This window comes from Pleuronectes platessa, chromosome 14 (assembly GCF_947347685.1).
Source record: "Pleuronectes platessa chromosome 14, fPlePla1.1, whole genome shotgun sequence".
NCBI classification, from domain to species: Eukaryota; Metazoa; Chordata; class Actinopteri; order Pleuronectiformes; family Pleuronectidae; genus Pleuronectes; species Pleuronectes platessa.
In genome coordinates this window covers 24,368,117-24,390,204 of record NC_070639.1, presented here as the reverse complement: position 1 = coordinate 24,390,204, position 22,088 = coordinate 24,368,117, and the positions used below count along the sequence as shown (strand labels likewise).

At 47.2% G+C, this 22,088-nt stretch overlaps 1 protein-coding gene across 1 annotated transcript in view; it reads left to right on the top strand.

Moving 5' to 3' along the window:
* The window catches only part of kdm6a (lysine (K)-specific demethylase 6A), a 36,321-nt gene extending 21,690 nt beyond the window's left edge, over positions 1-14,631 (top strand). Inside the window, exons 9-30 of the mRNA XM_053440509.1 lie at positions 666-759; positions 2,612-2,738; positions 3,900-3,998; positions 4,382-4,601; positions 4,963-5,103; positions 6,209-6,301; positions 6,392-6,469; positions 7,137-7,244; positions 7,329-7,697; positions 7,785-8,674; positions 10,072-10,201; positions 10,296-10,401; positions 10,982-11,187; positions 11,298-11,350; positions 11,435-11,509; positions 11,582-11,730; positions 11,828-11,942; positions 12,030-12,217; positions 12,710-12,851; positions 12,941-13,067; positions 13,154-13,324; positions 13,692-14,631. Of these exons, the coding sequence (XP_053296484.1) occupies positions 666-759; positions 2,612-2,738; positions 3,900-3,998; positions 4,382-4,601; positions 4,963-5,103; positions 6,209-6,301; positions 6,392-6,469; positions 7,137-7,244; positions 7,329-7,697; positions 7,785-8,674; positions 10,072-10,201; positions 10,296-10,401; positions 10,982-11,187; positions 11,298-11,350; positions 11,435-11,509; positions 11,582-11,730; positions 11,828-11,942; positions 12,030-12,217; positions 12,710-12,851; positions 12,941-13,067; positions 13,154-13,324; positions 13,692-13,718 (3,708 nt within the window). The 3' untranslated portion in view covers positions 13,719-14,631. The remainder of the gene's footprint in view (positions 1-665; positions 760-2,611; positions 2,739-3,899; positions 3,999-4,381; positions 4,602-4,962; positions 5,104-6,208; positions 6,302-6,391; positions 6,470-7,136; positions 7,245-7,328; positions 7,698-7,784; positions 8,675-10,071; positions 10,202-10,295; positions 10,402-10,981; positions 11,188-11,297; positions 11,351-11,434; positions 11,510-11,581; positions 11,731-11,827; positions 11,943-12,029; positions 12,218-12,709; positions 12,852-12,940; positions 13,068-13,153; positions 13,325-13,691) is intronic.
* Positions 14,632-22,088: the final 7,457 nt, after the last annotated feature.

Below are 22,088 nucleotides of genomic sequence, written 5' to 3'. Positions count from 1 at the left end.
AGATGCTAACTCGTGGAGTTACTGCAGCTCGACAGGTGTGTGGACAAATCCCCGAGTGAGAGGATTGAAATGAGGCATTTTGTAAGATTCACCTCATTTGAAACCAAGTAATTTTATCTGGCTTACTGCCCAAGTCTGCACACACACACACACACACACGCATACACAGACTCACAAGGACACACACACCTCTCCACGTACTATTTACAGACTGCAGGTCAATGAGGTCGCCAAGTTAAAACAAACAGTGGCCTCACCTTAGACCAGGCAGCTCAGGTTTCCCCAAAACACAAAGCGTGTGTTGCAGTGGACACACACAACCACACATACACAAATGCATGCACACACAGACAGAGGAGTGCAGCAGAAACACTTAAAGCTGCCAGACGTGTTGAGTCTGGCCTGTCCTCTTCCACGCTGACCCTCCCCCGTGTGTGTGTCTCTGTGTGTGTCTCTGTGTGTGTGTGTGTGTGTGTGTGTGTGTGTGTGTGTGTGTGTGCTCGTCTGGCTGGTCATTACGAGTGTGAGGAGGTCTTAAGACTCTTTGTGTCTGTCCAGTTAGAACCATAAAACACACTGGACCGTCCTGTCTGGCTCAAACAACCTCTCTTCTCCGTCTCACTCCTTCTTTTCGGTTTTCCTCCCCCTGTCATTCCGTCTCACAGAAGAAATACAGAGCGGCGAAAGAAGCGTATGAAAGTCTGCTGCAGACAGAAGATCTTCCTGCGCAGGTGAAGGCGACTACACTGCAACAACTGGGTGAGTGACTCCTGCTCATGGTCTTCATGGTCCCAGTGCGACTGATCACAGCCTCAGCTTGATTCAGCTTCTGGTCATTTAGTACTTTGTGTGGCGATGAGAGGATCAAACTACTTTCAGACGGCTGGTGAAGGTGTTTGCATCAGGCTGTGAACTTTATTCAGTGAAATTCATTCTCAGGTCACAAAAACCAGTGTCTAGCAACTTTCTACCTGTTTTACCCAGTGTGAGTTTGTGTAGCAGAAGAGCATTGTGTTGCTCTCGTTCCCTTCCCCCACACGGGGCTGGTGCAGGCACGTGCACACAAATTGAAAATGATGTCGCGGGGGTGTACTTGTGAGGATCAGAGTCGATTAACCAGAGCCACAGAAACATTGTGATGTCGCTCTGGATTGGAGGGAATTTAAAAGTTCACATTTTTATTCACACAACCTTTGAAAATGTAAATATAAGTATGAGGCAATGTGAAGAAGAGGGCCTGACATGTGCGGGTCTGTAACAGTAAGAACAGGTTTAGTCCTTCAGATGTGTAATATCTATACTGGGTCATGGTCAGAGCAGCAGTTTACTGGAAACTGCTCTACATCACCCAGTTAGTTCTGAGGTTGAAAGATCAGCTCATCTGTTTGTTTTTAGATAATTCAGAATAGAGCTGCAACAACTATTCAATCAAATAATTAGTCAATCTCTGAACAAATGTTTATTTTTAATCTATTCATAGACAAACATGCTGAAGTGTTTCAGTTTAACCCTTTTCTTTGTCGAGGTATAATAATAATAATAATCTGAACATTTCTTGGCTGATTGAAAGTTTAGAGGACACTGTTCTACTTTCTGAAAGGACTGACGAAATAATCTATAATAATTATTAGTTTGATGTCTAATCTAGAATAAAGTGACTCCAGATAAAGTGTCTAGAAGAAGCTGAGACATGTCTATGGGATGTGTTGCATCCTCATGACAATTCAGATTAACCAGTTTTATAATTTAGTTTTAAGAAAATAGAATCTGACACTCGAGTGTTTGAGCTGCTCAGGAGAAGTTGTGTGTCAGCGCAGTGGTGGTAGTTGTGTAGCAGCATTTCAGTGCTCTTCACTCACGGTAGGTTCCTGGAGTTTGTTGTCTTTGTAATGATATTATTAACGTTTATTATTTCTATGAAATCCCATCTGCTCCACATCACAGTGAGGTCACATGATGTTCACTGTCAACACACTGATCAAGTGAATGTGTCTCTCTGAAGTTAAAACAATCCATCATGTGGGGATTTGATTTAAAACATAACTTGTAACATGTGTTTTAAGAAAGGTTGATTATATTAATATAAACTTTGACTGTCTTCATCAGACAAGTTTCTGTGTGAATGGAGAGAGAGAGAGATTTCCATTTTCTAGCTCTCCGCAGTGCAGACGACAGCCCCCCTCCCCCCCCCACCACCACCACCACCACCACCACCACACTCACCCAGTTGTAAAACCATTCCCAGTCTAACTGGCTGGGGTTGTCATGGGGACCTGTGGAGTTTGTCACAGGTGTACAGGATGGTGTGCGGTCGCCTGTGATTTGTTGTAAATTGCGTGTCTGCGTTAGTGTGTGTGTGAACGCCCCCTCCCCCCCCCCTCTTTGTCTGCCTCTCGTGTTCCTTCCTTCATTCGACGGCTCTGAGGGGAAACTTGTTTTCTTTGAGTCTCGTCCGTTTGCACACGAGTCAGTCGTCCTCTCCTCTGATTGGAGGATTCAGGTCCTCGACTCTGTGCTGCTGTGTTCTCCCTGTGACGGCTTCTTTCCGGAGCAGCTGTTTGAGTTACAGATGTTCGATGTGATCCCTGACCGCTCTGCTCTGCTCCTCCAGGCTGGATGCATCACACGGTGGAGCAGCTCGGGGATAAAGGCACCAAGGACAGCTATGCTATCCAGTGTCTGCAGAAGTCTTTAGAAGCCGACCCGAACTCTGGCCAGTCCTGGTACTTCCTCGGCAGGTAAGATGAACGAGTGTTTGTGTGTTTTACATCACGAGACACCGACCGCACACTTGTGTGAGTCCTGGTTCGACTGTTTGTTTAGCTAAGAGCCATCTGCCCTCGTGCTGTGACAGTCATCTTGGCTACATGAGTCTTTAGATGCTTGAATGAACTCGGGGGTGATAAAAGCTCGACAGGTCAAGTGGAGGCACGTGATCCACTCACTCCTGTTTCTGAGCGGCTGTTTCTCCTGAGGGCAAACACACACTGAACGCTCACTACACTGGAGCGGATTGACAGACGCCCCCCCCCGAGGTCCAGGCCGTCCTTTTAGGTGTTAGCGAGGCTCGGCTACATCCTGTGACATCAGCCGTTTACACCGAGCTGCTTCAGCCTGAACATCCTGATAAACAAGAACTACATTTCTCCAGTGAGCTGCACAACATCACCCCATAGGTTTATGAACCTACACATCAAATCTGACCTCCGACCTTTTCAAGACCTCCACCTGTTTAAAGCTGATTTCAGACCTTCACGAAAAGTCTGGACCCTTTCTGGAGGGGCTGTATGTGAGGATGAAACTATTCAAGACAGTTGCTTCAGACATGTTCTTGAACCTTTCCTCCCACTTCCCCTTGAGAAAAGCCCAGAACCCGTCTGAGTGAGTTCATGAGAGAACACAGCAGGAGGAGGTCCTCATTCACAGCGACAGACCTGAAACTGGAAGAATACAAATAGATCCATTAGCCTGTGAATCGCTTCTCTATTCTCTACTGAAGAGCAATTTCCAGAAAGTGTCCAGACACTTTCCAGAGTAACAACACTGGGTTTTAGCTCCCGCAGTAACTGGTTAGTTGAACTGGTTTACTGTGTGTGTGTGATTAGTGCAGCCGGAGGGACAGTTAACCGAGCAGCTGCTGCTTGTGAAGGACACAGCTCGTTAAAGTGACGCTGTCGTCAGAGTTCTAACAAAGTGAAAGTAAAGTAAAAGTTTCCCTAAAGGAATCGAGTGTGAAATGATCTGTGGACAGTAGTAAACTCTCAGCTGTCAGATTGACAGATGGCTCATGGGTATGATTTACAAATGTAAGAATTCATCTCAGTGCAACAAAGTTTTACTGTCTCTTTGTGACTCCACCTGAGAGCTGATGACTCCACTTCTCTCTTCCTCCTTCTCAGGTGCTACTCCAGTATTGGGAAGGTGCAGGATGCCTTCATCTCCTACCGCCAGTCCATTGACAAGTCTGAGGCCAGTGCTGACACCTGGTGCTCCATAGGGTAAGAGCAGAGCTGGCACTGGGTTGTTAAACTGAGAGGTCACAAGCAGAGAGAGGTGAACGTCTGTAAAGTCCGAGGGGGGGGGAGGGGGACGACAAATAGCTGGTTTATAGCGGCTCCTCTGACCCGGGGTGTTCAGTGCTCGGGCCTCGTGGCTCTCAGGAAGCCTCTGAGATGCAGCAGCTGCAGTGCGACAGAGGACCTGAGGAGAGATAACGCAGCAGTCGGAGGGCGAGGGAGGATATAAATAGACGTATGAAGGGGGGGGGGGGGGGGGGGGGGGGTGGTGTCCTCTGGGAGCCTGAGATAGATCAAAGATATGACGCAAAATCCTGGAGAATGGCAAGAAAATCCCCCCCCCCCCCTCTGTGCCTCTGCTCCAGGGTGCTGTACCAGCAGCAGAACCAGCCTATGGACGCACTGCAGGCCTACATCTGTGCTGTTCAGCTGGACCACAGCCACGCCGCTGCCTGGATGGACCTGGGCACGCTCTACGAGTCCTGTGGCCAGCCGCACGACGCCATCAAGTGCTACCTGAACGCCACGCGCAGCCGGGCCTGCCTCAACACGGCCGCGCTCACACAGCGCATCAAGCTGCTGCAGGTAGGGCGGTTTACACCAGTTACTACCCAGCACCCTGCCCTGTGTGTTAGATGTTGTGTAGTACGTGTCGATAAGTGCTGTGTGTTATTGCAAAGCATTGCCAAAGCAATCGGCTGTTTAAATGCAGATTGTGCTTTTGTCATTTTGATTTCTGACCACCGAGATATGAATAATGATTCATATTGATGTCTTGAAACACATTTCTCTCACTGGTAATTGCAAAGCATACTTTCATTGCATTTTACATTTCTGTTTTATTCTGTATACAGTTGCCTAGAACGCCACCGTAGTTTTGTAGTTTGACTTTCCTGTTCAACCCAAGCTCAGCACTAAAGTTTGTGTCTTACACAATTTCTCCTAGGCTCAGTTGTGTAACCTACAGCCAGGTAGTCTGCAGAATAAGAGTAAAATGCTTCCTAGTATTGAGGAGGCATGGAGCCTACCCATTCCTGCTGAGCTCACGTCCAGGCAGGGGGCCTTGAACACTGCACAGGCACAGCAGGTGAGATCCAGCTTATGCAAGAGTCTCCGGCCTCTTGGAAACTTTCTGAACCATAAATCTATAAGAGCTGCTGAAGCCGAGGCCTCGCTCCGACGCCTTCAGGGGTTCGATCTCTATCAGAAAAAAACTGGTGTTTCCATAATTCTGGTGTCCACTCATTCCTCCAGCATGAAGCTGAGGACTGAAGCACAGAGGAAACCGTCTGAGGGAATTGGAGCGAGGCCCGACAGTAAACTGCTGTAATCTATTACTGGAGCATAGTGGACCTTCATAGTGTTGATCCAACAAGATCATTTGAGATCATTAAGTGATGCTGCAGAGCTGCTGGTTCTGTCCCATAACTCAAAAGAGTCGATGCAACACTGCGAGGCTGAAACCGCTTAATGGCGTCTTCACCTTAAGAAGCATCAGCGCATCCCAAGTGTTCCTGTTTAAATTATCTTTTGTATTTGTCAAATCCCTCTTTTGAAAATGAGACAAATCTCAGACGTGCACCTGAAGACCCCCCCCCACCTCACCCCCATCAACACTTCACTTTTATTTGGTCGTATTTTTCCCGTCTCATGCAGCTCTGGCTACTCGAGTGACATCATCCTCTTTTGGTTATGAATCATTTCAGTGAATCTGCTCGATGTGTGCTCAACCAAACACAAACCTTTCACATGTAGAAGCAGGTTTAGGTTTTTATCTGGAAACACCGACACAGATTTAATAAAGTGTCCCCAACAATGGAAACAGCTCATTTTGGTCTGCACGTCTAAGAAACCCTAATTCTTCATTATGTCTCATCTTAAACGCAGCATGAATACTCTGATTATGACCTGATCACCTTAATCAACCCCCACCAGGTAGATTAAGGTGATCACAATTAAGACATTTTAATCAGAGTATTTTCAGAAATGACATATTTAAATGCTCAGATCGTTTTGCATGTCAATGTAGTGAATTCAGTGTTTTCTGCAGAAAAGTATGAATTTGCTGTTTTTTCCCTTTGAGTCACTTCATCAGGGCTCGTTGAGTGTTTGTGTGAATGACTTGACGCTCGGCCGATGGTTGTTGGTTCAGCGAGTCGTCACAAACTGTGTCTCTGTGCTGGATTCGTTAGGCCTGCAAGGGGGAGGGAGGCCAGCCGGCCAGTAACCACACAGACCCACAGGCCAGTCCGGCCAAGAGGAAACGCACTGCCAGCCCCGCCAAGGTACGGCTGAGACCAGCAACTCCACGTTTCCACTGGGTGTCACTGAGATGAGCGCTGACCTCAGACCTGTTCTTTCTGTCTCACCTTCAGAGCGTGGCAGACTCGTGGGCCAACAGCACCGATCAGCAGCAGATCCCCGGCTGGTACCTGACGCCACAGAAGCTCCAGGTGAGGAGCAGCACGTCTGTAGGAGGTTCACCATCTGATGTAGAAGCTGGTTTCATGTAGTCCTACATTACAACTCAGAACAGGCTTCTTCAGATAACCACTGTAACTTGACCCTTCTCAGAAATTCATTTTCATCTTGATGACGAGATAGAATGTCATCAGATTAATTAGTGCTGCAGATCCTGGATCAGTCCGAGGTCTCTCTGAAGTCAGGAGCCCAATTTGTTCCTGATGGATTATTGATTAAAGCACAGATTTTCTTTTAGATTCATTTTTGGGGACATTTTCTGACTCCTTTTATCTGCATTTACAAAAATCTTTTTGAACAGAACCATTTAATTAAATAACAGAATTCATAATAAACCAAACCAAATGTATTTGTTTGTAAAATCTTTTGTTTTAAGACTAAAATAATCGTTTCCTGTGAAAAGGCATTTTAATGACATTTTAACTGGAAGGAAAAGGAAATGATGTGGTTTCCCTTAGACAACACTTACCCATTGCTAAGTTAGAATTTGCCAAATTAAACTTTTTATTTAACTTTAACCACAATGTCATTAATAACAAATTTAAGATTCATGTGAAAATACAACAACTAGGTCCTTTCAGCCTTTGGTGAGAACCAGATCATGATTTGTTTGTAACCTCTCTCTGGTGGAACCTGCAGCTCCTGGATCACCTGCAGACCAACCGAGCGAACCTCAAGCCCCCCCAGGTGCAGATGCTGGAACAGCTGGAGAACCAGTTCACTCTCATGCAGCAGCACCAGCAGCAGGTGAACACCACCCCCCCCCCCCCCCGATGACACAGCACCACAGTGAAAGCAGAGTTTGATCTGAATCTGTCTTCTCTCTCTCAGACGCGGCAGCAGGCGGCGGCGGGTGGCCCACCGCGGCCCAGCGTCCCCAACGGCCCGTCGGCTGATCCCTCTCACCACCACGCAGACCTCCCCCGCGCCTCCCCTCTCAACCACACGGCCCCCCCGGCCACAGCCAACGGATCCTGCTCTTCAAGTCCGTCGGCGGCGCCGCTGGGACACCTGGACAGAAGTCACACCCTGGGACTTGGAGGAGGCGGCGCGAGCAACGGAAACGTGCCTTACCCGCAGCAGAACTCTCTACCTCACCACTGCACAGCCGCCAGTCACCCCAGCACCAGCAGCACCACCAGTAGTCCCAGTCACGCAGACGAGACATGGAGGAGCCAGCAGCGCAACACTACCACTCAGGTACCACGTGGGTCTGCATAGCTTTCTTCTGTTTGATGGAAATGTATTGAATCAAACCTTTAATAAAGTCTCGTCTTCTCTGTCCAGGGGCTTCAAAAAGGTCCAGGTTCACATTCGGCGGGTCCCAATGGAGAACCCCCTTTCTCTTCCTCCTCCTCCTCCCCTCAGACCTCCTTCTCTTCCTCTGGCATTCTGAATCAGGTTGGACATTCCTCTGGGCTCTGCACTGTCTCCTCCTCAGCCTCCTCGTTGTCCCCCACCTCCCCCCAGACCACACCCAACCACTTCTCCTCGCCTCCCCACTCCGCTACTACCTCAGGGGTCCACACCAAAGACACCACGCCTTCAGGGGGCAGCAACGGCAGCAGCACCTCCGCTGCTACTGCGCCATCAGGTCCGGAGGCCGCCGTCAGGCATTCTGCAGGGACGCCTCTTAGTCCCGGCACAACCCCCGCGCAGGGATCGACTAATCACGTCCAGCCGCGGGTGACGGACAGCTCCACCGGCCCGTCTCAGCCCGGCTCTCCTGCCCCCGGCGTGCTCAGTTCAGACAATCCTCAGCTCTCCGCCTTGCTAAAGGGAAAAGCCAGTACTACCAGTAATGACGACAACAATAACCACAGTAACCACGCCGGGCCTTCCTCAGAGAAACTCAACAATGTCCACCCGGGTCTCCACGGTGCCGCCAAGAAGACATCGGAGCCTTCAGTGGCGTCCTCGCCGCCGTCAGCCACGGCTACGCCCCCCCCTCGCTCTGCAGACCCTCACGCCACCAACAGCCTCTCCTGCCTTAACAGCCCGTCCGCCACCAGCAGCCAGGGGCCCACGCTCAATGGGACGGGGCTGGAGGACTCCCACAGCCCCACCAAGCTGGAGCCTCCTGGAGGAGCTCATAAACACAGCACCCCCGCTGGTCTGGCCCCCTGGTCCTCGTTCTCCATCTACCCCAGCTCCAGTGAAGTCCTCAAAGCCTGCAGGTGAGGGGGGGGGGGGTGAAGAAAGGGCTGGTAGAGATTGTGTTTTGTTTGTTTAAAATCAACTCAAAAAGTTGTGTGTACTGTCTGTGGCTGTGATACAAACAGATTACAATGAACCAATCAGCAGCTGTGGTATCGAGTGTGACTGGATCTGGTTCATCTGCTCGTTACCCAGCAGATGAACTCATGTAGAAGTGAGTGTTGGTTCTTCAGTTCAGATGGAAGACGTCCTGACAGAGGGACCCTGAGCTGAGCTGCTGAGGTTCATCCTCCTCTTGTTGGATAAACACATAAAAACATTTCTTTATCTGAGCCGTGATTCATTTGATCTTTGGCTGTGTTTGAATTTCTTGGATTTTGACTCTGACTTTGATTTCACATCATATTTTTCAGAAGATGTTTACGAGCAGTCGAGTCACAGGATGAGTTTGAGTATTTGAAACAGAGCTGTAGGAATCTGGGACCACTCGGTCAATTTAAAGTCTTCACATTGTTTGCTTGTGAACCACAATGAAAGCAGATCATTTAGTTTCTTTCAAGTGGAGGAGTTGAAGTTTTCAGTTGGAACAAAGAATCTGTTCTGGTTTGAACAGTGTGGATTCTTTACATGAACTCAGAACAAGACGTGTTGGTCAACGTTCTCCTGCTCGTTCATTCTGCAGGTTTCATTCTCCAGCTGGTTTGAAAAGCTTCAGACATGAATTTGAAACGAGCGTCTTCTCCTCCGTCCGCTCTGCAGGTTCGGAAAAAGTCTTAAAAAGCAACGATAGTTTACTTCAAGTGCTTTAAGGTATTATATGGATTTTATTTTTCGGCTGTTGAAGCATTATTTTACTTGATAAAACTGCTTTTTAGACAAAACTATAATCTGTAAGTGGCGTTCTGAGAAATTTAGTTGTTTTATTTTGCTTTCATCCATTTATTCATCCTTCTCCTTTGTCTGGATTAATTCATTTATTAATATCAGGAGTTGTTGTTGCATATAGTGTCGTCTGGTTTTCATTGATCTTTTTCATTCTGTGGCTGTTTGACTGTGAAACAAGTTGTTAGTTTGTGTGTCTGTGTCCTAAAGACGTCTCAAACTGAACTTAATGAATCTGCTCTGAACGAAGCTTCGTGGACCGACACGTTACTGAAGCTCTGATTATATCTCTAAGTCTTTAATTAAATATTCAGCTTCGACTGACGTTTGTCTCAAAGTGCTTCAGAAGTCTGAAAAGTAAAAGTTGATCCATAGTTTGAACAGTTATGAGTTTGACTGCAGCTGAGTTCTTTCATCTCTAGGAACACGAGGCTGTTTCTCTGTGGAGGAGTGAAACAGTTTTAATCCGATGCTTGTTGTGTAAAGAGTCTTGTTGTGCACGTGTTTGTCTGATCTGACCTGGTTTCACCTGCAGGTACCTGGGGAAGAACGGCCTGTCGACGAGCAGCGTCCTCCTGGACAAGTGTCCCCCGCCACGTCCCCCTCACCCGCCCTCTCCTCCGCTGCCAAAGGACAAACTCAACCCTCCGACGCCCAGTATATATGTACGTACAGCAGAGTGTAGGAGGAGAGTCGGTTCCCCTCTAGGTCTGGAGTCGCTCCTCATTCCCTGACCCGTGTCTCCTCTCTGACCTGCAGCTCGAAAACAAGAGGGACGCCTTCTTCCCGCCGCTCCATCAGTTCTGCACCAACCCCTCCAACCCAGTCACCGTCATCAGGGGACTGGCCGGAGCTCTCAAACTGGGTAAGAGGCGGAGGAACACACACTCCACTTTGCTCAAGGGCTTCACGGTCATTTCACTTTTATTGTTCTAGTTTTTATTTAGTTATTATTTTATCTATTGAGTTCTTTCTGACACGGCAGCAGCAGGAACTGGATGTTACTCTCCTCACGTGGCTCTGTGGGTGTGTCTCTGTGATTGTGTGCTCATGAGTGTGTGTGAGCATGTATGTATATGTGTGTGTGTTCTGTGGATGAGTTTGACATGTATGACAACAGCACCACCTGCAAGTGGGAAACGTTACTGCACCTGTTTGCTGTTCAGAGAACTTCTGCTCATAATGTGAGAGTTTAATCTGAGAGACTTGTTGCTTTTACTTTGTAGGAAGTTTTATTATGACAACAAAACAGCCACAACCTGCTTCCTGGGGGGGGGGGGGGGGGTGTTCTCCTATGAATATAGAATAGAAAGAGTTTTGCATAGTTCATGTTTAAACAGGTTTATTAAATTCTTCTATCCGCTCTTGGCTCTGTTCTCTCTCTCTCTCTCTCTCTCTCTCTCTCTCTCTCTCTCTCTCTCTCTCTCTCCGTCCCTCACTCGCAGACTTGGGCCTGTTCTCCACCAAGACGTTGGTGGAGGCCAACCCCGACCACCTGGTGGAGGTGCGGACCCAGTTAGCTCAGCCCAACGATGAGAACTGGGACCCCAGCGGCAGCAGGAAGATGTGGCGCTGTGAGAGCAGCCGCTCGCACACCACCATCATCAAGTACGCCCAGTACCAGGCCTCGTCCTTCCAGGAGTCTCTACGGGTCAGTGAAGACCGAGTCCCACAACAGACACTGAACTGGAGTTCTATTAAAACCATATTGTACTGATAATAAATGAACTTCCAGCTTAACTCTTAATGATTTTGTGACAGGAGGAGAACGAGAAGAAGAAGGAGATGGACGCAGAGGCAGGTTCCTCAGACAGGTAACACTTCTTTTATCATTAGATTCATTTATTCCAGATTTCAGTTTATCTTCTCGCTCTAACTTCATGGTTCTCATGACTCAGTGCGATGCGGCGGCGGAAAGGTCAATTCAAACATCTCAAGTTCGGCACCAACATCGACCTGTCGGATGAGAAGAAGTGAGTGAGGAGTCAGAGGCAGAATGAACATCACACGTCTGAATGTTTGTCACTAACACGTGAACCTCACAGGTGGAAGCAGCAGCTTCAGGAGCTGGCCAAGCTTCCGGCGTTTTCCCGGGTGGTGTCTGCCGGGAACCTGCTCAGCCACGTGGGCCACACCATCCTGGGCATGAACACCGTGCAGCTCTACATGAAGGTGCCAGGGAGCCGGACGCCAGGTAACACAAACACACACAAACACACACAAACACACACGAGCACACAGCAGCTGCTGGCGCCTCTTCTCACTCTGTTAGTTAACTCTGGTCCTTGCAGGTCATCAAGAGAACAACAACTTCTGCTCGGTCAACATCAACATCGGTCCTGGTGACTGCGAGTGGTTCGCGGTGCCCGAGGCCTACTGGGGCGTCATCAACGACTACTGTGAAAAGTACGTCTCCAGAACCAGTAACTTCCCAGTAAGTCTCTCAGCTGCTCCTGGGACCTGATGCTGAATCCCTCGTCTCCTTTCTCACAGGAACAACATCAACTTCCTGATGGGCTCCTGGTGGCCGAACCTGGAGGACCTGTACGAGACCAACGTGCCCGTCTACCGCTTCATCCAGCGTCCAGGAGACCTGGTGTGGCTCAACACCGGCACCGTCCACTGGGTTCAGGCCATCGGCTGGTGCAACAACATCGCCTGGAACGTGGGGCCGCTCACAGGTGAGGACCGAGTCAGACCTGAAGGACGAGCTGAGGCAGAGAAGAGCTTCAGATCTCGATTCTCAGTTCAACAGATTTTAAAGAATTCACCAGTTTTCTCACCAAAACCTGCAGAAAGTTTGATCTTACCGGTTCTAATCCCTCATTGTGCTGCTGTTTCATATTCAGATTAATACACTGAGATGAATATTGAAAGTAGCTTTAAAACATGAGGCCAATGTGTTATCATGAAGACTTTAGACGCTAAATACAAACTCTACAACATGAGGGGTTTCTTGGGAGGTCACTCAACTTTTTAACATTTGATAGTTTAAACATTTGGCTTTAATTTCAAATCATTGCAGTTTTCCTGAACTTATTTTTATGCGAAAACCAAAAAGGGCAGTAAACAAGTCTTAATATCATATCCTAATATTATTTGTCAATGAGAGGCTGCTGCAAGAGTCCGTGGGCCTCGTCAACACAAACTCAGAGTTCCTCGTGTCTCCTCAGCTCACCAGTACAAACTGGCCGTGGAGCGTTACGAGTGGAACAAGCTGCAGAGCGTCAAGTCCATCGTTCCCATGATCCACCTCTCCTGGAACATGGCGAGGAACATCAAAGTGTCCGACCACCGGCTCTTTGAGATGATCAAGTGAGAATCAAACCTCCTCTGGGACTCCTGTGTTGCTTGTGTGTGTGTTTCTGTGAACTCACTCGTGTTGTGTGTTTGTTGTGCGTCAGGTATTGTTTGTTACGGACTCTGAAGCAGTGTCAGATGCAGCGGGAGCTGCTGCTGGCTGCTGGGAAGGAACTGGTTTGGCACGGGAGGACGCAGAGCGAGCCGGCGCACTACTGCAGCATCTGCGAGGTACCAGCCGAACCGACTCACTTCCTGTCTGCTGCCGCTCGGCTTCCTGTTTCCTGTTTCTCACCCCTCTGTCTCCCGCTGCTCAGGTGGAGGTGTTCGACCTCCTGTTCGTCACCAGCGAGAGCAACAGCAGGAAGACGTACGTGGTGCACTGCCAGGACTGCGCCCGCAGGGGGAGCTCTAACCTGGACAACTTCGTGGTGCTGGAGCAGTACAAGAACGATGACCTCATGCAGGTTTACGACCAGTTCACACTGGTAAGTGTCCGACACACGAGTCAGATCCCAGGACTCCCATTGAATCAGACGACGTGGTGGTGAAGCTTCTCCGTCGCCTCCTGGTGGCTGTCTGCAGCAGAGGTCATAAACCCACCTCCTCCATCAGGGCGGCAACTGTTTCTGATAATTGATTCGGTTTCTTTGCTCCTAAGAACAAAGTGAATCTTTGATATGTGAACAGATCTGATAGGAGTTCTGAGATCACAAGGTGATTGGCTAAAGATGGCAGCAGTCGTGTCCACACGTCTCAGGAGGAGGAGACGTGTTGTCCATCTTTATTTACTCTGTGTTTTAAACCTGGAGGATGTGAACGTTTCTCGAGCTCAGTTTGTTCTTCTCTCCGCAGGCGAGCCCCCTCCCGTCTTCCTCTTGATGCTAAGAGGAGGAACCACATCGGACTTTTACCCGAACCTTCTCCGGAAACTGATATTCAGGAAGTTAAGCCGGCAGTCCTCCCACTGCGCTCTGTAGCCCCCCCACAAGGCAGCTGCGTGAAAGCTGTGTGTCTATGCAACCTGCCCAGAGGGGTGTGCCTCCCCCCGGTGGCCTGGAGGGGGACGGCAGCTCCTTCTGTCGTCTTGACCAGACTGTTCTACTGCTGGACTTCATTAGAAAACACACGCACACTCACATATATACACACACACAATCACTCACACAACCACACACAGACACACACATCGCAGAGGAAAAATGATGAAATAAAGTTTTGTACATATGAAGTTTCAACACAAAGACTACTGACTTGATCATTTTCATTTTCCATTTTTTTGTGATTCTGTTTGTGGGTGTGCCCCCCCCCCCCTCCTATCAGACGAGTCATTAGCATAGCGGGTGTTTCTGTCCGACACCTCCTCAGTCAGGAAAACATTTACAACCTGTTTTGTAATGTGAAAAGTTGAGTGACACATTTCTTAACAACATTTCACCCACTTTCCTTTTCTGTTGAAATCAGTTCACAAACGGCCAAGTCACAGAAACTAAGGGTTGCACACAGACAAGAGTGAACTTTCAGTTGTGTTTTTTTTATTTTGATGTAAATTTACACTATTTATAAAATGCATATTTATTGCTTGAGAATATTTGTTGATGGAATGCTGTAATTTTTTTTCCAGAGTACCTGCCATTGAATTTGAAGGAGCTGTGTGATTTTTAAACTCGGCCCCTCGTACGTTTTCTATATAAATAAACTGCTTAGTAAGCGTTGTACAGAGACTCAACCTGGAAATGGGTTTATTGTTTGAAGGATGTTTTATGCGTCAATAAACAAAAACTGTCTTTATTTACATCTGCAGCTGGACTCCACTTCTTCAGGAGGATTCGTTTCACACTTGGTTTGTTTGTCAGCAGGAATATGAAATAACTCAATTCACACAGAACTTAGATTCATGGAACATTCCCCAAAGAAAACCAGTTAAACTTCACCACTGACCCCAGGACGTTTTATCTGTTCACTTTCTTTAACCTTGTGAGGACGTTTATTTCCATTTGCTCTGATCTCACAGAATCATTCATCGATCTGTGACATTTATGAGTATGAATTTTAGTGCAGTTTGACCTTTGGGCCTTGAAGCAGGTTTGAGTTCTGAGTGAAAACTCCTCGACTTCCAAACCTCTGAATTTGTTTTGGCTCTTTGCAGTTAGAGAAAATTTACAAATATCTTTGAAAGTCTTATTTTTTAATTATCTAATTTAAACTTGGTTATTTAATGGAAATTAGAAGGAGACTCTGTAATAATGTCATAATTAGACTAAATCACAGAAGCTACAGTTTAATGTGCACATGAACCAACAACACTGAGAACAGTTTAATCTTTAACTCTGTTTTCTTCAATATGTTTTATTGTTCCACAGCTTCAGGTTTTTGAAGTCGTCACTGAATCGTCTTCTTAAACATGAAGTTAACATATAGATATTATATTTTCAGTTGCGCCTTCAGCTTGTTTGGGGCCTTGGACGTTTATATTTTTATATATATGTTTTTATTATTCACTTTACACAAAAGAATATCATTATTACAATGTCTCACTTCAAACAAGAAACACAAAGCACAACTTTCTCTAAATCCGGCTCCGCCCACGTCCACATCTGCCACCAGTTGTTTGTTTGACGGACATTCATGTTCCCCAGAGGACGAATCAGATCATTTACTTCAAACCACTCGATGAAAAACAAACCTGTTTTCATTCCTCTTGCAGCGCGAGCCTCGTTACACAGAGAAGACGAGTCTGCGTCTGTCGTCCCTCACAGACGAGCTGGAGACGTCTCGTCTGTCGTCCCTCACAGACGAGCTGGAGACGTCTCGTCTGTCGTCCCTCACAGACGAGCTGGAGACGTCTCGTCTGTCGTCCCTCACAGACGAGCCGGAGACGTCTCGTCTGTCCTTCTCAGTCGGTCGTCTCATTTGCAGCCAAGTGGGTCGACAGCAGAAGAAGCTCAGGTTCTGGTTCAGAGGGAAACCTCCCGACCTCTCATCTTCTCCCTGCCCCCTGGTTCTGGTGCACATCATTCTGAGGCACCTGTTGTTCCGTGTCCTGATCTCACACCGTGTGAAGTCCTGATCCCTTCAGCACCACAGACACACAACGCCTCATTAAGCATCCCCATGATGCATTGCTCCGCGGGGAACTGTTTTCATCTGAATGAAAAACTGACATCGAGACCAGAGCAGCTGAGGAATCAAACACGGATGTGATGTTTGTGTCTGTGATCGGCTCCAGGTCCGATCCTCATGTGAGGTCATTAAACCGTGAGGCTCAGTTTTCTGATGCACGAGATCCAAACGACCTGGAGAAGCTTCGGTTCTCTGGAGACGTGAAGAGGAAGTGTGAGCGAGTGTCGGTTTGTGAAAGAGGAACAGACGACGCTTCCTTCCTCCGGCAGTGAAAGCATGAAACTGACTCATTCAAACATTAATAGATTTCATCAGATTGGTTTAGAAGAAGCTCATCGTGCTTCTTCTCCAATGGTTTCAAGATAAGAACTAGAACATCAGTCCAACAAGATCCAATCAGGCTGCTCCAGCCTCCACTCTCAGGAACCAGCCTGTTAATACGTCTGATCCATGAAGGAACCTCCAGGTAGTTCCAGGTTTCAAACTGCATCGTGAGCAGCTTCTGAACTCATGAACGTGTTTTCTCTTAAAGCGACAGGAGCTCAAACCTGGTGTTTGAGACAGAGGCTGAAGAGAGGAGCTGCAGCCGTGGACTGCTGTCTCCTCACATGGACTCACTCTGACATGTTACACACACTCTACAGGGAAAGTTCCTGAAAACATCTGGAGCTTCTGACTCGGACGTTCACGTTCTCACGTTCAGAACCTGCAGAACGTTTCAGGAACATGTTCTGACTCCAGTTCACGTCTGAGAACAGGATCTCATTCACAAGAACCAGTTTAACCAGGAGCCAGCAGATGTCACTGTAGTTATGAGAGAGATGGAAGCTAACTTGTATTTGTAACACACGCACACATGTACACACACACACGCACACACATCAGAGCTGAAGGTGTGTTCTTCTTGTCTTAGTCACTTGTGACTCAGCTCATATTTATTCCGTTCATATTTGTTTTCACTCTTAACTCGGTGACTCACTCTGGAGCTGACAGAGAAAACACATGTGAGTATTTGAGAACAGTAAGTGGACGTACAGAACCCCCCCCCCCCCCCCCCCCCCCATCATCCCCCCCCCCCCCCCCCCCCCCCCCCCCCCCCCCCCCCCACCCCCCCCCCCCCCCCCCCCCCCCCCCCCCCCCCCCCCCCCATCATCAAGTGATTTATGGAAGCGTTGGTTTTTTAGGGGAAAGTTTCTGAAGCAGCGTTGAAACAGAAAGTATATGACAGGGTGTCTGAAACTCTTATTATATATATATTATATATATATATATATATATATATATATATATATATTCCTCTTAGAAACATGTATTTATTTGTATTTATTTCTCTCTAGTGTTTGTTAAGTTATTTAATGTGAACCAAGCAGAGTTCAACTCTCAGCTCATATGTTCCAATATATTTATTATCAGAGTCAAAGCCATGTCACAACTTTTATCAACTAGAAAAGAGAGTTTATAGTTTATAATTGAAATTCAATTCAATTCAGTTTCCTGGGATTAGAGATTTAAAACTTTATTTTCATTGGCATCTCAAATTGCACTGAAGAATATTATTAACAATAAACAACTATACAGTAACAAACAAACACAAGAAGTATAAAAAAAAATTCTTCAATAAACTATAAGTAAACACAAGTTGAGGTTGTGAGGAGCCGACAGTTATTATTAAATACATAATATCATGTACTTTCTTTATGAAATCTTAACCTGCAGCAGCTACAGAGTAAAACATGATGTGAACTGTAGTGATATAATTGATGTGGGTGGGTGTGTGCGTGTGTGTGCGTGTGTGTGTGTCTGTGTGTGACTGTGTGTGTGTGTGGGCGTGTGTGTGTTCATTCACAAACATCTGTGACACAAACATTGCTCCGTGTTCCAACAGCAACAAGTTCTCCACGTGGTGAAAGTCCCTGGATTCCTTCAGGATGAGTGTGAAGGTCCAGAGCCGTGAGTCACAGGAAGGATCCAGTTAAATCCACCAGCGTCTCGTGACCTGTGTGTGTCTGTGTGTGTGTGTGTGTGTGTGTGTGAGTGTGTGAGTCTGTGTGTGATTAGTGAAGCTCAGCCACAGGTTCAGTTTTGGATCATCTCACACAAACATTAAACAGTTTGTTCTCAACTGTATTTTAATGAACACAGAATAATTCTCCAGATACACAAACAGACATTTGAACTTTATGAAGATGATGAAGTAGAGATCTTCATCATGCTCTGTGTGACACCTTCACAGTCCAGGATCTAACGTGATCTCCTCCATCACATGATCTCCTCCATCACCTCCTCATCCAGACTCAGTGTGACTCCTCTTCTCTCCTCTTCTCTCCTCTTCTCTCCATCCTGTCAGTATGAACATAAAGTCGACCATGTGGTTCTTCAGGAGTGAAACATTAACGAGGATCAATCTGATCATCTGAGGTGATGGAGACCTCCTCTCAGTGATGGAAGCCGACTGGCAGAGACTTCATCTGACGTCTCTGACTGATGTCCATGTCTCCTCCAGAGCTTCATCACCAGAGACCTGATATCAAACTGTTCCTGGGACAGGACACGATGAAGATCAGTGATGTTTCCTCCTCGTCATCCTCTATGTTCCTGTTGTGAAGGATCAACCTTCAGAGCATGAGGGTGAATCAGTGGGTGTGGAGCTCGGAGCTGAATCACACGTTAGAAATGTGCAGAGGAAAATGATTTAACTGCTCGTTCTCCTCTGGTGAACGTTCTCAAACCAGAAGACCTGTGTTACTGTGAAGCACCGACACATGGTGTGACACAACATACACAACACCAAACTATATCATAACCGTTATCACACCATGTTTTCATCCGCATGTTAATATAATTGGTAAAGAATCTTCTCAACAAATTGAAATTGTAATTTAAAGAAATGTCAAAATTATAAACCAGATTTGTTTCTTTGCTTTCTTCCCCTCATCTTTTAGGTTTCACACACGTTTCATGATCAGATGTTAAATCCTCAGAAGCAGTGAGGAGCCTCCTCTGCTGCTGGGATCCACAGGGGGGCAGTGTCCACAAATACTGTCTCTGACTCTTCTTCTGTCCCTGAACTCTGACACCGTCCTCATGTCCTCAGCTGGACTCGGAGCCGACGTCTCAGACTCTGATTCTCTGAGCAGCGATCCAGAGTCTGTGTTTCCTGAGTGGAGCTCGAGTGTCAGTGACTCGTCAATCATCTGAGGAAAGATGGAGTCCGAGTCCGAGTGACACAGGTGATGAAGTAACTAAATACAAATACTCTGTTGTTGTACTTAAGTGGATTTTTCAGGTACTTTTACTTTCTTCGAGACTCAACACTGAGACCAGGATCTGGTGTTCATGACTAGAAACAACATGGAGGAGAGAGACGAGTCTTCAGGATCTGTTCTTCATGATCTCACATCTTTTCTTTCTTTGACCAGTTTTTACTTTATTGATTAGAAGCTGTTAGTTTGAGTTGAAGTGACTCAAGCATCAGGATCTCGTTTCTCGTCACTAGAGAGCAATGCATCCTGGGAAAGGTCGGAGAGGTTCCACCTTCGTCTCTTCAGGGGGGGGGGGGGAGGCTTCAGAGTGGGACAGTCTCCAGGTGAAGACTCTGAAGGACGCGTCTCCTGAACTGAGACTCAGATTCAGTTTGAAACGACCTTCAGATGAACTTCAGGACTTTAGAACTTCTCCTCTCTGTTCCTCCTCTGCTTCCACGAGGCAGCGAGAAGAATCAGGAGAATCAGATGTTGTGTTTGTTTCAGGTCATAAAGTCGTGTTCCCCCCCGATCGAGGCTCCTCAGCTGGGGCGGCGTGGACAGATCAGGGATCAGCTCTTTGTAAAGACACAACAATCATCATTTCATTTCACCTGTTCAAGACATCTGAGCTCTGATTGGCCGAAGATCCATCAAAGAAAAATGAACACATGATCATCTACAACACTCTGATCTGATCTTTCTGTGTGAGTGTGTGTGTGTGTGTGTTTGTGTGTGTGTGTGAGTGTGTGTGTGTGTGTGTGTGTGTGAGTGTGTGTGCTCCAGGCCGACCGGCTGAATCCTGGCTTGTGTGACTTCCCTCTACAAACATACCACAGTGCTCGGTCATCTCCAGCCTCTCAGTCACCGGATCATCTGGAGCGCTCGGTGCTTTCCAGCTCCTCCTGCTCACCGGGCCTCGTCTAACCAGCGGCTCCTCCTGACCGCAGTGTGACAGATGTTGTTTAGAGGTGGAGCGGCCGGCTGCCCCCCCGACCTGCTGTCGTCCCGCTGCACAGTGACGCAGGTGTTACACAACTCTTTCCTTGGTTATGACTTGGTGACATCACCAGCTCCTCTTAGCGCTGGCCGTTTCCCAGTTCCCCCGATGCGTGATACACTCACAATAACGATTGCACTGTTATGTGTAAACATGGCAAACAACCCAGAGGCGTGCACTAACACACACACACACACAGACACACACACACATATATATATCCCTTGCTGCCTGTTTCTCCACGCAGGCACCTGCTGCACGTGACGTCACGTATGAGGGGAGTGAATGCATGCATGTGCGTGTTTGTGTGTGTGTGTGTGTGTGTGTGTGTGTTTGGAGGCTCCTGCTGGCTGCGGGATGTTTGCACGGCAGCACACCTCGGTCACAAGCTGAACTTTCCACAGCTTCACACTCGAGGAGTCGTCTGCTCCAGTTCCCCAGAGGAGACCAGAGAACCTCCTCCTGCTGAGATGTTCTCATGACCAGAGGAACATCTTCTTTATTATTATTAACATTAAAGATTCAGTCTTCAGGTTCAATCATTTGATCAGAATCAAATGACTGGATGAGATCTTGTGAAAGGTGACAGGTAAGGGGCGGGGCCTATAAAAGTGGGCGGGAGGTCGGCTGCTGTTTGATTGGTTAGGATCCTTTAATTTTAATAATTATGTTTATGATAATGAATTAAATAGTGAAACTGTATAACACGAAATAAATCAAACTAAAGATTTAAAGAATTATAATGTGTTAAAATGTGAATTGATATGAATTTGAATGAATGTGTTTTCACAACCTGATGAGAGGAAACCAGAGATTCTGCTGGTTTTCTATTTCCCATCATGTTCCCAGTTCTACTCACACACGAGACTTCACGTGATTCATGGAATTTAGTTTGTGATGCAAAAATACACATTTAAAAGATTTCATCATTTTGCTCTGGACAATCCACAAACTGCACTTTTTGGTTCTGTGGATTATTCAGATTAAAACACGTTGCTTTTGAATTTGATTGTTTTTTGCAGCGATTTGAATAAATCTGGGTTGAATTTGGGGAAATTACAAATCTTCTGAATATCATAAAACTGAAATAATATCTTTATGTCTGAATAAGAAAGAAACCACATGAACTTTGTTATTGAAAACTGGATCTTTAGAAAAACATGAGAAAAGTGAGAATCTGATCAGATGAATGATATCAGTGAGTAAAACACCAGAAAAGTCTCATTAATCAATTAAGAGTTTTCAGTTCTTCTGTCAGTCACGTGTTCAATCTGACATCAGGTGGATCTGGATGTTTCTTCAGGGGGGGGAACTGACCCTTTAATCCCTTTAATCCCTTTAATCCCATGAATCAATGATCAGGTCATGGTTCTGCTCCTCGCTCTGATCCAACCTGTGAACTGACAACCTGCCGTCCACCTGCCTCTCACGTCTCAGGACTCGTCTCCTGTCTCCTGTCTCCTGTCTCCTGTCTCCTGTCCATGATCACGAGGACGGAGACTCTAAATATAGACCAACAAGTTAAATTCATATGACTCAGACGCTGGAGGACTGAGACGAGGGGACACATCCGTCCTCAGTCAGTCGGTCAGTGTTCAAACATCCCAGGGACTCACTCATTCCGCTCGGGGCCACCTCTCAAACCCTGGGCCGGGGGGGGGGGGGGGGTTGTCGGGAGTGAGGCGGGGGAGGAGGATGGGTGGAGGGAGGGAGGGAGGGAGGGGGGGGGGGGGGGGGCGCAGGAGAGGAAGCTGTGTCACATCCAGGAGGAAGTGTGAGTCAGAACTCGTACATTCTTCAGGGCTGAATCAGCGCTGAACAGGAAGTGGGAAACGCTTACTGCTGGGCTTTAACACCGGGGGGGCTCGTCTGGTGCAACTGGAAACA